Source organism: Polypterus senegalus, chromosome 13 (genome assembly GCF_016835505.1).
Source record: "Polypterus senegalus isolate Bchr_013 chromosome 13, ASM1683550v1, whole genome shotgun sequence".
NCBI classification, from domain to species: domain Eukaryota; kingdom Metazoa; phylum Chordata; class Cladistia; order Polypteriformes; family Polypteridae; genus Polypterus; species Polypterus senegalus.
Genome location: NC_053166.1, coordinates 150,886,870 through 150,904,428, shown reverse-complemented (window position 1 = coordinate 150,904,428; position 17,559 = coordinate 150,886,870). Strand labels below are relative to the sequence as shown.

General features: G+C 37.2%; 1 protein-coding gene across 1 annotated transcript in view; it reads right to left on the bottom strand.

The window, feature by feature from the left end:
• Positions 1-2,654: 2,654 nt before the first annotated feature.
• Positions 2,655-17,559, bottom strand: part of tfap4 (transcription factor AP-4 (activating enhancer binding protein 4)) — a 29,093-nt gene continuing 14,188 nt past the window's right edge. Inside the window, exons 2-7 of the mRNA XM_039774652.1 lie at positions 15,451-15,616; positions 14,848-14,946; positions 14,355-14,525; positions 12,995-13,144; positions 10,848-11,015; positions 2,655-6,228 (exon numbers count right to left, since the gene is read on the bottom strand). Coding sequence (XP_039630586.1) covers positions 6,037-6,228; positions 10,848-11,015; positions 12,995-13,144; positions 14,355-14,525; positions 14,848-14,946; positions 15,451-15,616 — 946 coding nt within the window. The 3' untranslated portion in view covers positions 2,655-6,036. The remainder of the gene's footprint in view (positions 6,229-10,847; positions 11,016-12,994; positions 13,145-14,354; positions 14,526-14,847; positions 14,947-15,450; positions 15,617-17,559) is intronic.

The following is a 17,559-nucleotide window of genomic DNA, read 5'->3' as shown; positions in this document are numbered from 1 at the left end:
CACATTATTGCTCTTTAAATCAGCAGATGTGGAATACTGGAATTCACATTCAAAAATGTTTGTTAGTTAGAATAGTAGTAGTAGAGTGTTGTACCGTGTTAGCCATTGTAATAAGTGTAAGTTTAATATGTCACTGTGCTCCATGCAAATATATTTTATAAATCTGCCCTTTTCTACTCGCAGAGCCAGATTTAGCATAGGGGTTCACAATATAAGAACTGCTAGGCAAGCATTTTAAGACAAGTTAGGGACAACTAAGAGAAGGGCAGTCAGACTGAGGACCATTGTATACTATTTGTGTGTGTCAAACTCCGCATGAAACTGTATCCTCTTCGCCTTGTTTAAAATGGCATGATTCACACAAACACACATAAGCTACCTCTGGCAGCACATCCAAATACATTGAATAGTAATAGATGCAAATCAGGCTATTAATCTTTACAGTAATTCTCCTGAAATAATGCATTACCCTGAGCAACATTATACAGTATGCAAGACAGGGTTATTAATTCCATCCCAAGTGCAAGTGGTTGTCTGAAGATATGCTCCAAAATGAGCCTCTGTACCTCCTAATTATTGGTAACTTGGTCCACAGTGGTCTGACCCTCTGTTGGCCAGCACACATGGGCACTTGAATAGCTTACAAAAGACATGGCCACTAAAATGTTTTGTAATCATCCATCAAAAATACAGAACATACAGCAGTCTTGTTTACATAGGAGCCATTAAACTAATTAAATGTACATATCTTAAAAAAAAAAAAACAAACAAAAAACTAGAGATTTGAAATAATCAGCCTACCTGTCAAATATAGGCACATGGACTGTTTATTGTTGGCCACTTGACAATTTCCAACTTCAGATACAATGTGAACCATACGGAATGATCTGAAATGATCTAATACACCACCTCCAGAGGTTATGACAACATGCATGTTTTCACATTTATCTTGTAGATCCATGTTATGGAAACTGACAATTTGGATCAAGTCTTAGTAGTTTATTATGGAAGCTTACTCTGAGTCATTTAAGAGGCCTCGTTTTCACACCTAAAATCAACAAAACATTAAATATATAGTAGTTAAAAAATGTGTTTATTGAATTAGCTGGGGCAGTGCTTTAAATAAGGTTTAAAAATACATATAATTTATATATGTATTTATAAATCCATATATAAATAAAATAAGCCATATGGAGGTCTGTCTGTTCACTAGTCATGCAAAAATGGCCGAAAACATTTCTCACCAAATTTTGCATGAGCCTTGCCATTGATCCAATTTAAAAAATAATCCTGTATGACACATTTTATTTAAGGCTAAATGAACAGATTACAGATTACTGTCAACTAAAAAGAAAAAAAAAGGAATGATATGGGGACTATTTCCCATTTGGCAGCAGGAATGCTCTTGGGCAAGGCGAGGGCATTGCCAGCACACAAAACGCTTTGCATCAGCTAAAGCAGAATCTCATCTAAGACCACAGGTATTTACAGTGTTTTCTTATCAAATAAATTTGGATAATGATTTGTCTTGCAGGATTACAGATTTTGTCCAAGACTACATCTTTTGTCTCATCATGGGTTGTGATGAATTTTCAAAAGTCAGTTCCTTACCCAGTGCGATGGTCTGGCACTCTTGTCCAGGTTTTGTTCCTGTCTTGTGCACTATACTAGCTGGAATGGGCTACAGCAGACCCCCGTGACCCTGTTCAGGACAAAGTGGATTAGAAAATGACCGACTGTTTCTTACCTCCCCAAACCATTTATACCCATGCAACACCGGGTTCTTTGGCAGATAAGTACTACAATGGTTCCAGGCAAAGGATTCCAGGGTGTCATTATCTTAAGAGACCCAAAATATAAAGCAGTTCTGACATAAAGTGAAGCATATTCAAGCAAAATAAAACAAACAAAAAGCATTTAAAAAACAAAGTACAAATTTTATTGTTTTTCTTTAAAAGGCACAGGCCTTTTCCAATATTTTTTAAACAAAATAGAATAGCTTTTCAATGACAAGGACATTTTTTCAACAAATTAAAAACAAAAGAAAAAAAAACACAAACAAAACCCCCACAAACATCAAGATTTGTAAAAGGTTTGTAATAAAAGGGGATTACAAATGAGTGACACACTGTACAAATCCAAATGAAAATAGACTGATACAGAGAAGGAGGCAACGGTTGGGCATAAACACTCCCATTAAATTTCCAGGACTAATCTTTCTTAAAGAAATGATCACAAAATTTAAGTGCTTATAATGGTGAACGCTTGCTAACTTTGCTGTCACCCACCTCCTCAGGTAGAGTGATTGTTAGTCTTTTAGTATATGAAAAAGAAACCTGTGGCCTTATGGTGACCCCATTTTTCTGGGGTGGTTTTGAGGTCCAATTCCATACAACCTTTTAAGAGAAGCAAATTCCAGTATTTTGTTTTTGAGAGCCCTGCACACTATATGAACTCAACATTATCCACTTCTGAAATTTAGTAAAAATGTTTATTAAGAGCTTACCTTCTATCTCAAATGCCTTTTCTTTGTTTAAAAACATGTCCACATGTAATGAACAGGTGTAGTGAAACAGCTAATTCATTAATTCCTTCTTAACTGAGCCTGTTTATTACAGACTTACTGCTAAAAAAAAAAAGTTCCCTCTCAGCACGTTCTTTTCCTGGCCGAGTGTACAGACCAGAACAAACAAATTCCAATTTAATGGACTTCAGTGTCTAAAGGTGGAATACCGGCTGCAACAAAACCCTGCAGATAAGACTATTGTGCAAGAGGAACAGTCCTGAATTCCTTGACTTTATGAAAAGTTATAAAAGCATATTATCTTAATATGAAAAGTGACCTTTGACAGGCTGAATGGCCACCAAACCACAATCATGAAAAGAGAATGAAACTTGACAGACAACCTTACATTTCAATCAGTCCAAATTTCCAACAGCCCATTTCAATCTGCAAAAAAAAAATATAAACTAATTGACACCACAAGGAAAAGGTTAAAAAAAGCCAATATTGCCTCCATTCTGATAACCATAATGCAAAATGTCACCATATGACTTACAGCAGCTTAGATTAATACCCTGCTAACAAACAAACCATAAATGAATATGGTTTCCAAAATGATTTTAACCCCTCCATGGACTATGCGACATTACTACCTAGAGCCAGAAAGCTCTGAAAGTATGAAAAGCTTGAGTGAACGTGCACAGCCATCACTTATGTGTCAAGGCTGACATGACAGATCTGTTCAATGAATATACCAGTTTTGGCCAGAAGCAATTTAGATGTAAGGAAAACAGCCTGGACAGTTTTGCAAGCAGTAGAAAAAAAAAGATTATTATTATTACTACAATACTGAATGAGACAACAACCTCCAGTTCTGGAGACCTCTTAAAACCACATTTGACAGCACGTGCCTGGAGCAAATTAAAACTCTGTTTCTCCCCTTCCTGTTGGACTTACAGTTTCTCTTGAATGTGCAACATCAATTAGATGTTTAGCTTTAGAAAAAAGGCCAAAAATTTAAAACTGAGAATCAACAAACTGTTGCAGCAAAGTTAAGAAGTGCCATAGTTTTCAAGTAGCACCAGTACATATGGACACCCCAATAGGGATGTAGAATTTGCCTAAGCCAACAAGACACCCAAGACAAAAAAAAAAAGTTTATTACCCAGTGTCATCTGTGTGGCACGCCTTGTGTTTAAGCTTAGCTATTATCTAAAATAGATGTTTCTATAAACTGTATTCTCTATAGTACATTACAAGCAAAACCGCCCTCTTTTAACTGTGAAAAATTTTAATTTGAAACAAGTGATATTTAGACTACGTATTGTGAAATGTCAATGTTTGTGGGAGTTAAATGGTGTTAAATGACTGATATCCCAACATAAATTGCTTTATACAACATATTACAAAAATGTTATAAATCACCAAATGCGGACTGATATGCCAAAACTTTAAACACAACACACACTACAAGGGAATAAAGAGTCGTGAGATTATTTAGAGTCAAATGAGCCCAGAGCACTCCCTACATTTGGGTTTAAATTTTATCCATTGTCCGTGTTACTCAAACCAAACTCTAGGAGACATTGGGGATTACATCCCCACATACTATAAGCTGTATCCTACACCAAATTTTAATCAGCTAAAGAAATGACAGTACACTACATTGTGCCAACATTCTTCAGAACCCTATTTTCTTATAAAATGATAAAAATCCTACATTACCACATATTTGCTAGTTTAGGCCTACAAGGAAAATTACAAAAAAATTTGCTTTGGAAGTAAGTGATTACCGTTTGCTGGGAGCTCTGGGTGGGGCAGTGGTACTGGCCGTTCAGTATATGATTGTGCGTTTTGAGCGTGCATAGACTGACACAGTTCTAAAATATCATGTAAACTTGTTCACTCAAAATTAAAAATTGTAAACTTTACAAAAGGCAGAAAGAGTAAACCAATATCCATGTATATTCAGAAAAGTAATGACTCTTCCTGGTGTCACCAGCTAGGGCATTAATGCATTCTAATTTCTTTTAGAAGGAAAAAGTTCATTTTTCCACAGAAAGCTGCTATTTTCACAAAATATCAAATATACTTCCTGGTAAATTTGGAAAGAAAAATATTCTTGAAGTGCTAACTGATAGTGTGTAATGGAAAGGTTCAGCCAAATTCTACTGTGTTGTCAGCTGCTTTCTGTGGCATACCCATCTGGTATAAAATCAGACTTGTAACAAACATCTACACAGACATATGCCATTAGGTTCAATACTTTGAAAAATGTCACAAAGACAAGAACAAAAAAAAAAAAAAAAAATTTTAGACCATGCCATCCACTTACAAATTGAGCCCCAAAATTCCCTGATGGAGCTGCATTTTTTTTTTTTTTTAGAATGGCAGGGCACAAGGATTTTTCTGTATACTTATATTAAAAAAATTATCTCCAATATATAGTACACATACAGACGGGACTTTGAAAAGGATAAACTGGGAAGAAACAAAGTGCTTAACAAGCCTTAGATTTTACAGACCTATACTGAGGAACCGTCAGAAACAATCTTGAGATATTGTAGGTCAGGGGGCTTAAAATGTTTTAAACAGAAATAAATGGGAATGTCAAGACAAAATTTGGATTAGGCTATAAAACAATGCATATTTGAGGAATACAAAGCTGCAGAGAAGAAATCCAATATTCTCATAATCCCCAAATAATGTAGGAAGAAGGGGTTGGCAAGATAATTTTCATTAAAAAATATTTTTCCCGTCACTGGAAAGTTTGTCTCTTGTTTGTAGTAATGTACCAAAAGATAGCTCAGAGACTCTTCCAGCAAACAAAACAGTTTGCTCAAGTATACCCTACATTTGTGGACTACAGAAATCACATAGCAATTTCCAAGTCCAGGAAAAGTCAACATATAGCTTATTTTGTATAATACCAGAGCTCTGATATTAAGCTGACCCCAAAACAGCAGCTTAGCCTTCCATTAGCAGACCAACAGGAAAAAAAAATACAAAATATAAACCTCAAAGCTTTTTACTTTTCCTTTGTTCACTGCATCCCATTCACTTAGTTTTTGCAACCTTGAAACCCAAAATGAATGAGGAGGTGAAAGGCCAAGTGCTTCACTTAACCGTCCCAAATGCCCCATCAGAACAGTCAGTTCTCAGCTATTAAACATGCAGGCATGTCTTGCAAGACTGACTATTTTCTCTTAAAAAAAAAAAAAAACTTTAAAAAATAAAAACAAAGTCCCTCACAGTTTCCAGCTGTGTGTAAACCTCCCTCACTCAGCCTTCTGTCACAAAATGTTACAAGCAGTATGGGAGGGGGCTTATGTTTTGTTTACTCTTGGTTTCATACAGTATTCAGAAGTTTAAAACATAGATAAAAAGGAAAAACTACTTGCTTAAGGTTTCAAAATTCAGCCGACTCTGCTCTGAGAGGATCTTTCCCCAGCAGCAGAAGGAGCAGCAGCCGCAGAAGTTAGGCTTATTGGCCCCCCTACCATTCCTCCTCCTCATCTTCCACCCTCCCCCAATCAGGGAAGTGCCCTTTCTTCAACCATATTCTCCTTGCTCCGTCCTGTATCATCACTCTCTTCTTCTTCACTGTCAGATGCGGTGTCTGAGTCAGCAGCATTAGGGAAGGCCCGAAGTGGGGTCACAATCACTGCTCTTCTTTGATCTTCATCTCCACCTTTATCCTGTGTTCCTTCAATATGCTGAATGGCCTAGATCAAGGACAAAAAAAAAATAGTCTATATTCTGGACTAACCACTGATTGGCTACAAGTGTTGCACAATAAAGTGGTACACATTTCTGTCCACTAAATGTCAAAATAGATAAGCTACTCTATAATGAACCTTCTCACTTTTTACTGTTAAGTGGCTTTTACACTACTGATTATTGCACATTGTACTTAAGTTTACAAGTTCTAATTTTATTTCTCTTATATGTTATATACTATTTTATTGTACTACAAAGATGAGAGAAAAGTACAGTGGTGTGAAAAACTATTTGCCCCCTTCCTGATATCTTATTCTTTTGCATGTTTGTCACACAAAATGTTTCTGATCAACACACACATTTAACCATTAGTCAAATATAACACAAGTAAACACAAAATGCAGTTTTTAAGTGATGCTTTTTATTATTTAGGGAGAAAAATCCAAACCTACATGGCCCTGTGTGAAAAAGTAATTGCCCCCTGAACCTAATAACTGGTTGGGCCACCCTTAGCAGCAATAACTGCAATCAAGCGCTTATGCGATAACTTGCAATGAGTCTTTACAGCGCTCTGGAGGAATTTTGGCCCACTCGTCTTTGCAGAATTGTTGTAATTCAGCTTTATTTGAGAGTTTTCTAGCATGAACCACCTTTTTAAGGTCATGCCATAGCATCTCAATTGGATTCAGGTCAGGACTTTGACTAGGCCACTCCAAAGTCTTCATTTTGTTTTTCTTCAGCCATTCAGAGGTGGATTTGCTGGTGTGTTTTGGGTCATTGTCCTGTTGCAGCACCCAAGATCGCTTCAGCTTGAGTTGACGAACAGATGGTCGGACATTCTCCTTCAGGATTTTTTGGTACACAGTAGAATTCATGGTTCCATCTATCACAGCAAGCCTTCCAGGTCCTGAAGCAGCAAAACAACCCCAGACCATCACACTACCACCACCATATTTTACTGTTGGTATGATCATCTTTTTCTGAAATGCTGTGTTCCTTTTACGCCAGATGTAACGGGACATTTGCCTTCCAAAAAGTTCAACTTTTGTCTCATCAGTCCACAAGGTATTTTCCCAAAAGTCTTGGCAATCATTGAGATGTTTCTTAGCAAAATTGAGACGAGCCCTAATGTTCTTTTTGCTTAACAGTGGTTTGCGTCTTGGAAATCTGCCATGCAGGCCGTTTTTGCCCAGTCTCTTTCTAATGGTGGAGTCGTGAACACTGACCTTAATTGAGGCAAGTGAGGCCTGCAGTTCTTTAGACGTCCTGGGGTCTTTTGTGACCTCTCGGATGAGTCGTCTCTGCGTTCTTGGGGTAATTTTGGTCAGCCGGCCACTCCTGGGAAGGTTCACCACTGTTCCATGTTTTTGCCATTTGTGGATAATGGCTCTCACTGTGGTTCGCTGGAGTCCCAAAGCTTTAGAAATGGCTTTATAACCTTTACCAGACTGATAGATCTCAATTACTTCTGTTCTCATTTGTTCCTGAATTTCTTTGGATCTTGGCATGATGTCTAGCTTTTGAGGTGCTTTTGGTCTACTTCTCCGTGTCAGGCAGCTCCTATTTAAGTGATTTCTTGATTGAAACAGGTGTGGCAGTAATCAGGCCTGGGGTGGCTACGGAAATTGAACTCAGGTGTGATACACCAGTTAGGTTATTTTTTAACAAGGGGGTAATTACTTTTTCACACAGGGCCATGTAGGTTTGGATTTTTTTTCTCCCTAAATAATAAAAAGCATCATTTAAAAACTGCATTTTGTGTTTACTTGTGTTATATTTGACTAATGGTTAAATGTGTTTGATGATCAGAAACATTTTGTGTGACAAAAACATGCAAAAGAATAAGAAATCAGGAAGGGGGCAAATAGTTTTTCACACCACTGTATTTCAATTCTTCTGTATGTTCTGTACATAGAGTGAATTGACAATAAAAGGTGATTTGATTTAATAATATACAAGACAACAGTCTGATATTGTTGAGGCTGCATTACTATCTAGATAATGAAAGCCAAATGACTAAGCAACGGGGATTCACGTATTTTACTGCTTAACTTCTCTGTGTAGAAATGGTGTTCACTACAAAGAGTGTCTGGCAAAGATTATTCATATTGACTAGATACATATATTGGAAAACGTTTCACTGGGCTCCTGCAAAAGTTGTTTATTCAAAAGGCACAGAAAAGAAAATAAGGCCAAAAAGAGGCCAGAATACATCCTGTATGATGGGAAGCAACACAACCTTCCAAGGCCAGGACAGTGAAGATCATGCTGTCCATTTAATGGTGAGGTTTGAGAAATCAGGTAGGAGACCCTTAAGCCTATAGCTAGTAGTCCTGAACTTACTCAAGAAGGTTAGGCCTAATGCGTATAAGAAGATCTGAGGCCACAAGTGTAGCTCTAAACTTGTGACCCTGTAGCCAAAGAAAGGAGATGATTCTGGTATGCTGTTCTAGCTAGTATCGCGGAAAGATATGAGCAAGTCAGGAGGCAAGTTTGAGATGAGGGCTTAATGTTAAGAAGCGGGCCTGGGAGATCGACAGAGTGTGAAGGGAGTTTGCTTAGGCCACCCTGATAGACGGGAGAAACTAAACTGCTCCAAAAAATTCAACGAACACTTTGAAAACATCAGATCTCAATAGGAAAAAAAAAAATCATGCTGGATATCTATACTGATATGGACTGGGTAATGTGTTAGGAACGAAAGGATGCCACATCATTTGATGGAAATGAAAATCATCAAGCTACAGATGGTTGAATTCAAAGACACCCCGAAAATCAAAGTGAAAAGGTGCAGTAAGCTAGTCCATTTTGCCAAAATTTCATTGCAGCAACTCAAAATCATATTCAGTAGTTTGTATGGCCATCACGTGCTTGTATGCATGCTAGATGTTGGCGCATGTTCCTAATGAGACAACGGATGGTGTCCTGGAGGATCTTCTCCCAGATCTGGACCAGGGTATCACTGAGCTCCTGGACAGTCTGAGGTGCAACCTGGTGATGTCAGATGGACCGAAACAATGTACCAGAGGTGTTCTATTGGATTGAGGTGAGACGACCGTGAAGGCCAGTCAATGGTATCAATTCCTTCATCCTCCAGGAACTGCCTGCATACTCTCACCATATGAGGCCGGGCACTGTCGTGCACCAGGAGAAACCCAGGGCTCACTGCACCAGCATAGGGTCTGACAATGGGTCCAAGGATTTCATCCCGATACCTAATGGCAGTCAAGGTGTCGTTGTCTAGCCTGTAGAGGTCTGTGCATCCCTCCATGGACATGCCTCCCACTGACCCACCACCAAACTAGTCACACTAAACAATGTTACAGGCAGCATAACATTCTCCACAGCTTCTCCAGATCCTTTTATGTCTGTCACATGTGATCAGGGTGAACCTGCTCTCATCTGTGAAAAGCACATGGCGCCAGTGGTGGACCTGCCAATTCTGGTAATTCTATGGCAAATGCCAATCAAGCTCCACGGTGCTGGGCAGTGGGCACAGGACTCACTAAAGGATGTCGGGTGCTCAGGCCGCACTCATGAAGTCTGTTTCTGATTGTTTGGTCAGAGACATTCACACCAGTGGCCTGCCTGCTGGAGGTCATTTTGTAGACTCTGGTCGTGTTCATCCTGTTCCTCCTTGCACAAAGGAGCAGATACTGGTTCTGCTGATGGGTTAAGGAGCTTCTACGACCCTGTCCAGCTCTCCTAGAGTAACTGCCTGTCTCATGGAATCTCCTCCATGCCCTTGAGGCTGTGCTGGGAGACACAGTAAACCTTCTGGCAATGGCACATATTGATGTGGCATCCTGGGGAAGTTGGACTATCTATGCAACCTTTGTAGAGTTCAGGTATCATGCTACCAGTAGTGACACTGACCGTAGCCAAATACAAAACAGATGAGGAGGGGAAAATGTCAGTGGCCTCTACCTGTTAAACCATTCTTGTTTTGGGGGTCATCTCATTGTTGCCCCTCTAGTTCACCTGTTAATTTCATTAACACCAAAGCAGCTGAAACTGATTAACAACCCCCTCTGCTACTTAACTGACTAGATCAATATCCCAGAAGTTTCACTGACCTGATGCTATGCTCTGATTAAAAAGTGTTCCTTTTTTGAGTGTATATTTAGGACAGCGCATAGTGGCAAAAGGGTTCATTATGTCTATATTAAATTTAATTATTTGCACTCTCACTTTCTTTTCCTTCTGTGTTTTATAATAAATAATTGTGACTCCTTCCTTGTATTATTTGAGGTGTTGAAAGATACAAGAAATTCCTCCTGGTATAAAATTAAATGACTAGTGGGCCCTACATGTGTCTCATCTAAATAAAATACTTAATCACTGAAAGTAGTGTGTTAAACATAGAATGTAGTTGGCTATTGTAATTAAGAACAAAAAAAAATCTATACAAAAAGGCATATAAAATTAGTTTGGTCAAGTTACTTGAAAAACCTTTGGGAGTCATATAATGCAGCTATATATGATAGAAGCCATAAAAAAACCAAAGCAAAATCAAATACATGTATAAATCATTTAATATGGGTTTCCTGAAAATATGTTAACAGATACAGACAAAATTGTTTTTAGTACAAAAGCAATACAATCATAATGTCTTGCTTCTTACCTGCACGATGGTGTCTAGGTTCTGTCGTGATGTAGATACTGTATTAATTACAGAGGCTGGCCCCATGGTTACTACGTTCACATGATGTGGCAGTGGAGGAGGAGCTGGTGCAGGTACAATTACAGTAGGGTGGTGAGTCGGTGCCAGAGTTGTAGTTGATGATAAAAGCTGTACATAAAGACCAAAGAGAGAAAGCATGTTAAAGTACATCCATGCATCCAAGTAGTATCATATGCACAGTCTACCAGTGAAAGTCTTGCAAATCCATTATGGATCACTTTAGTTCCTAATATCCTTTGCTAATTTACATTTACACTTGCCAAAACAAACTCCGCTCAATAATAATCCTCTCATCAAATTCATCTTTGTGAAGTGTGTATAATCACAGTTCTTTTACTTTCCTGTCACAGACAGACACAATTGTTAGTTGTCCAAAACTATAATACAATACTCCATCAAATTTACTTTTTCCCCTGGGAATTGTAAGTTACAGAAAATGAAATATAAGAGACAAGTTTAGAGATATTATAGACACTAGTGTAGTACTTGATTCACAAGCTATTTTAGTTGTTCTGTTTCCAGCCTATGGTTAATTTAAATGCTACTGAAAGGATCATCACAAGAATTAGGAAATATGTTCATAAAACATATACTGTTAACTCTCTATTTTAGTTTCTAATTAAATTAAGAGTAAATATTATAATTCTACTTTTTCAAAAGGAAGTGTTAAAACAACTCATACCTGATAACATTCACAGCCTACACTGTGACAAAAGATGCAAGTGATACAAAAAAACATGACATAGTAATTACTACCCTAATTAACAGGACCTCCAAACTTTGGAATGATCTATCGGATAGTGTAACCTAACACTGAATTGCACTAAATCCAGAAAGGAACAGTGTAGTGAAGTGACCAATAAACTGAAGTCTGCTAGCTTCAAATGAGTTTTGACCTTCAGAGTACCTTCTGTAAGACTGTCATTAACTGCAATCCTTTTATCTAGACCTGTTAGCATGACTCAAATTCCATTTCAACTGAAGTTTATGGATCTCCAAATCACAATTTAATCTATAGTCTGCTTACTGCACTGAAGGATTTATGGTAAAGTACTTCTTTACTTTTGTTGGTCCTCAGTAAATCAAATTCTGTTAATTGTTTCTCTTCAAATCTAATTTGAACAGAAAAAGATACATCAACCAAACACTGCATTTATGCAGAAAGACTATCTGTAAAGTATGATAAAAGTATAATAATCCAGAAATGTGATATTCCTTCAAGGCATTGGCAATATTCAGAGATTGTCAACTATAAATTACACCAAATATCGGAGAATTCACAAGAGAATGACTGAAGAAAAAAAAGTCAAAACCCACTTTTAAATTATATTGAGATCCTATGGGAAGTAACATGCAAAAAAGCTCTACAAAAGGAGACTCTACTTCCTGAGGGTGCTCAGGAAGAACATCACCACTGAGAAACTGCTGGTGTCCTTTTACCGCTGCACAGTAGAGAGCATCCTTGTCTACTGTCTCTTTGTGTGGTTTTCCAGCTGCACAGCAGCACAGAGGAAAGAGCGCCACAGGATCATTAAGGTCACCCAGTGGATAGTCGGCTGTCCTCTCCCCTCACTAGAAGAACTACATAGTTCCTGTTGTCTCAGGTACGTCAAGAAAATTCTTCAGGAGCCATCACACCCAGGACATGCATTGTTTGAACACCTGCCTTCAGGCAGACATTTCAGATCCATAAAGACTAAGAAAAACAGACTGAGAAACAGTTTCTATCCTTCAGCCATCACCATGCTGAATGCTGCTAAGTGGTCAGTCTAACCTAGTGCACCTTCATGTTTACAATACTTGACTTGAAGCCAAAAGTGAACTATCACTGTACACTGCTTTTATGGTGATGTTGGCCAATTAGATATTGTACTTTGTAATTATAGGTTAATTAGATTAGGAAACCTTATTTATCGATATTCTGATCTTCACGGCAGTGCTATGAGATATTTCACATATTTGAAAAAAAGCAAAACGTCAAGGGGTATTCTTACTTGTCACCGAAATGTAAAGCTGAAATTGCTTTTTAAAACTTTTATAGACATGTGCAGAGCTTTTTTCCTTGATCTCAATGCCAATCTACTTACCTGGCTGGCCCGAATGGACAGATCTCTATCCAAACTGTCGTGTTGCTGTTTCAGACGTGTCTGTTCCTGCTCTTGTTGCTGCTGTAGCTGCACTTGCTGTGCAATCACTTTCAGCTTCTCGGGGTACATGTGGGCCTCCAGTGTGCGGACCTATTAGATAAAAAGTATGATACAGTTTAGGGGCACTTCAAATTCCTGCTTGTTACCATCAATGAGAATTATCAGAGTCCTAATCTATAAAAATTAAGTTTAAGTCTAAAATGGCAACAATCATCTCTTTTCAATAAGTCTTCATTACTTGAAAACAGGAAGCATTTCAGATTAAAATTTGCACATTATGACATAATACAAATATAAATTGTACAGACTTAATTATTAATATTAAAGTTAAAACTAGTCACTTAATTCCTGCATAAGGCATGACAGCATGAAACATTCTGAGGCACTGAAATGTTTGACAACACCTACCAAATAAAATACAGCACTCTCATTTTACTCAAATTCCTTTGGGTGTTTAATGGATTTTTTATTGTCTTCTTTTTACTATACAAATTATTTTACTATATTGCAAAGTCAATTTGTACATTGTAGGAAAAATTGTCAGATTTTAACAGATTCCTTTCTAAGCTAGTAATCAAAAAGCAAACTTTAATTTTTGTTTCTTTGTGGTAAATAACAGATTGCTTCCTATAATTCCTAAAACTACTGGACAGATCTTTTCCATTTGCAGATCTTAAAAATGTCAGGTAATCAGATAAAGACTGAAAAGCTATACAACTTTAGAGTCTTTGCAAAACTTTGCTAATTGGTTCATAAACTTAAAACAGAATTTATAGCCACCAGTAAAGCAAAATGTCAAAGTAACTTTTATTACACAAATAAATGCCATTGTACGTTTAGTCCTTGCTTTTGTCTGTTCCAGGCACCTTCATGTATTCAAATAAATGTAAAATTGGAAGACAGGAAAAAAAAGAAGTAATGTGCTGTTTATAACATATGTGTATGCCTATGCACTCAATCATCATTTAGTGCTTGGATATTTGAACTTTCCAAAACATTGACAAGCACCTAAACCAGCAACAGCCATGTTGTTTAAAAGCTTGTGCATCTTTACTATAGAATACAGAATATGCAAGAAAATTAAGGCCAAGTAAAAGCAGCTGTTTCTAGTTTTCTACACTCAGACCCCAAGAACTGGATTAGGTCTTGAACATTACCTTCTTACTCATGACCCTTCAGTGGTTATCACATATAGGCAATTCTCAGAAATATGTTGCATCTTTTAAGAGTTTCCTTATCTCCCATAGTACTGACTCTCCACTGCTTTAAGACCGCTAACAAACCAACTTAATCTCCCCACCTGCTCTTCTAGCATCATCCTAATAGATCGCTCCTTGTCCAACTGCTGTCGAAGTTCAATCATCTCTCTACGCAGGTCCTCTGCCTTGTCATCCTCCAAGATATCTGGTGAGCCGATGCCTTCATCTTTATCTTCAGCCCGCCTCCGTTTTGGTGAAGATCCACTGAACTCCTAAAGGATTAGAGAACATCATTTAAGATCATGTGTGTAAATATATAGTAACCAAAAAGCAGAATGCTGTGTTACATAATTAAAGGTGCTATTTCACATAGCTTAAAAAAGTAAAAAAGAAGCAAAGAAAACTTTGCAAAGGTTATTTATTTACTAATAAGGTTTTAAATGGCTAACTTAACTCCAGATCTTTAATGCAAGCTTTGAATGAAGAGCTACTCAAAAAACAGTGCATCCACTTCTTTCTTGACTAGGTCCTGTACACCTAAAATGTTGAAATCTATTCTGCTCTTAAAACCAATTAATTCGAAGTCTACTTTACCTGAATGAAACGTTTCAGTTGAGTGTTCTGCTGCAAAAGACGTGTCTTTTCCTGTTCCAGTGAGAAAATATACTCAGCCGTCTGCTGAAGTATGGCTGCCTATTAGGATAGGAAAGAAATGGTAGACATTAAGAGGAGAAGACATGCAGTTCCGAACAGTCACTTCTAGAAAAAACACTTTAACTCCCTCTTTCTCTAGTGACTTGCTTTCACAGGGCAACTCCTCTAGAGAAATCCACATAATAGGTATAGTCTTACATGCTAAAGATGTATCCCTCTCTGTTTTACAGAGTCAATGTGATACCAGCAAATTAAAAACTCTCTCAGTCAAAGTTAGTACTATTTTCTGCATTTAGTCATTTGCTATCAGCTCAGCTATCAAAAGAATTAAAAACACAAACTAGGACAGCGCTTCTTCAAGAACACTAGAACCGTTTTCCCAGGGACTAAGTGCTATCTATGACATTCTCAAATGTAGAACTCCCTACATTTTTAGGTTTATCTGACAGTTTAACTCTTTATTTTAGCATTTGTTATTATAGTAATAAACTAATTCGGTAAAGAGAACCTTACAGAAAAGTGAGAAAAGCAGCTTGTACTTGCCTTACTGAGCTTTTCCCCATCAGTATGAGGGATCAATGTTTTGAGGGACTGAAACCCAGCATTGATACTCTGCATTCGGCGCCGTTCATTACTGTTGGCAATTTCCCTGCGAATTCGTCGCTCTTGATCTCTCTGAGTCTCTGGTGTTAATGGGATATTTGCTAGGCTGTAAGCAGAGAAAAAAAATCCCATTACACAACAGTTCAAATAGAAAGTAAGAGTGCCAAATTTTCAATCAGACACTGCGAACAATGCTGATGCTTAATACTCCAACCAAAATTGCTCTACACACAAATCCATAAATCTCATTGTAAAATCTATACTTAATAATTTAAAAGTATTTCTCCTGTGCATTTTGTCTTGTTCATTGACATGTAATGTTTAATAAATGGAAAAACAACAGCAATATTAAATTAAAAATCATAATGCCTCCAATTGCACAACCAGATGATTTAAACACCATTCAAATATTTACAAAATGGGTTTGGAAAAAATCCTTTTAAATACTATTTAAAAAAAAAAAAACAAACAAAAACATTACTATGTTACTTCTCAGTATGCAGCCATGAGGGCTTGTTTTATTTATTGCGTAGAAGCGAATACAATTTGATGGTAATAAGATAACTCAAATTGACAGTGGATATCACTTAAAGTAAATGTTAAACTGAGAATACTACTGTTAATATAAAATTTAAAAAAAAAAGAAATATATAAACCATGAATTCCATTAATTTAAAAGGGTCAAACTTAAAAGGCACAAAGATGTGCATGAATCAGCTATTTTTTTCCCCCTTCATACTTCTACCAACACAACCCACTTTATAGCACCTGTCCATGTAGCAAGACAAATATGTCAGCATTTGTAGGAAATTTAAATTAAGATGAAAGATTATTGATACATACATACTCATTTAATTTTCAAATATACAGTTTCTTTCATGTTGGTAATCATTAGAAATAAACATTACAGTAATATTAGTATTAATCAGTTTTTTAAACTTAAAAGAAACAGAAAAATTAGTCATTCACAGTGGAACAAAAATCAGCATATACTTTCTGCTCCTGCCAGAGGTTTCCCTATTCACTGCTAGTTTTACAAGTGATTAGACTGCACCATTCAAATCACAATCCCAGAATTTAGTGATAGCTGGACATACAGAGTATATTTCATCTTTAGCAGTTTACAATGTGACTGAATCTTTTTCACAAAAAACACTTCTCAAAACAACATGAAAGTACCTAGTGCTAGATTTATGTGTGATTAACAAGTTAGCATAACGTCATACTATGTTTAGCCCCAACCAGACATTTTAAAAACCTGATCTGCTTCTCTTCTAAAATATTCTGAGGAAATCAAACCACTAACTTTAAAGTATTATTTTATTTCTAAATGCCACAAGTATGAAGGAGTTATAACACATGGTTGTTCAGAACTTAAACTATACTGTGTGCACAATTATTAGGCAAGTGAGCATTTTGACCATATCATCATTTTTAATGCGTATATTCCAACTCCAAGCTGTATTAACTTGAATGCTTATTGGATTTAAGCACGTCAGGTGATGTGTATTTGTGTAATGAGGGAGGGTGTGGCCTAAGGAGATCAACACCCTATATCAAGGTGTGCAGAATTATTAGGCAGCTAATTTTCCTCAGGCAAAATGGGCCAAAAAAAGAGATTTAACTGACTCTGAAAAGTCAAAAATTGTAAAAAGTCTTTCAGAGGGATGCAGCACTTTTGGAATTGCCAAGATATTGGTGTGTGATCACAGAACCATCAAACATTTTGTTGCAAATAGTCAACAGGGTCGCAAGAAACGTGTTGAGAACAAAAGACGCAAATTAGCTGCCAAAGATTTGAGAAGAATCAAACGTGAAGCTACCAGGAACCCATTATCCTCCAGTACTTTCATATTCCAGAGCTGCAACCTACCTGGAGTGCCCAGAAGTACAAGGTGTTCAGTGCTCAAAGACATGGCCAAGGTAAGGAGGGCTGAAACCCAACCACCACTGAACAAGAAACATAAGTTGAAACGTCAAAACTGGGCCAAGAAATATCTGAAGACAGATTTTTTTCAAAGGTTTTATGGACCGATGAGATGAGAGTGA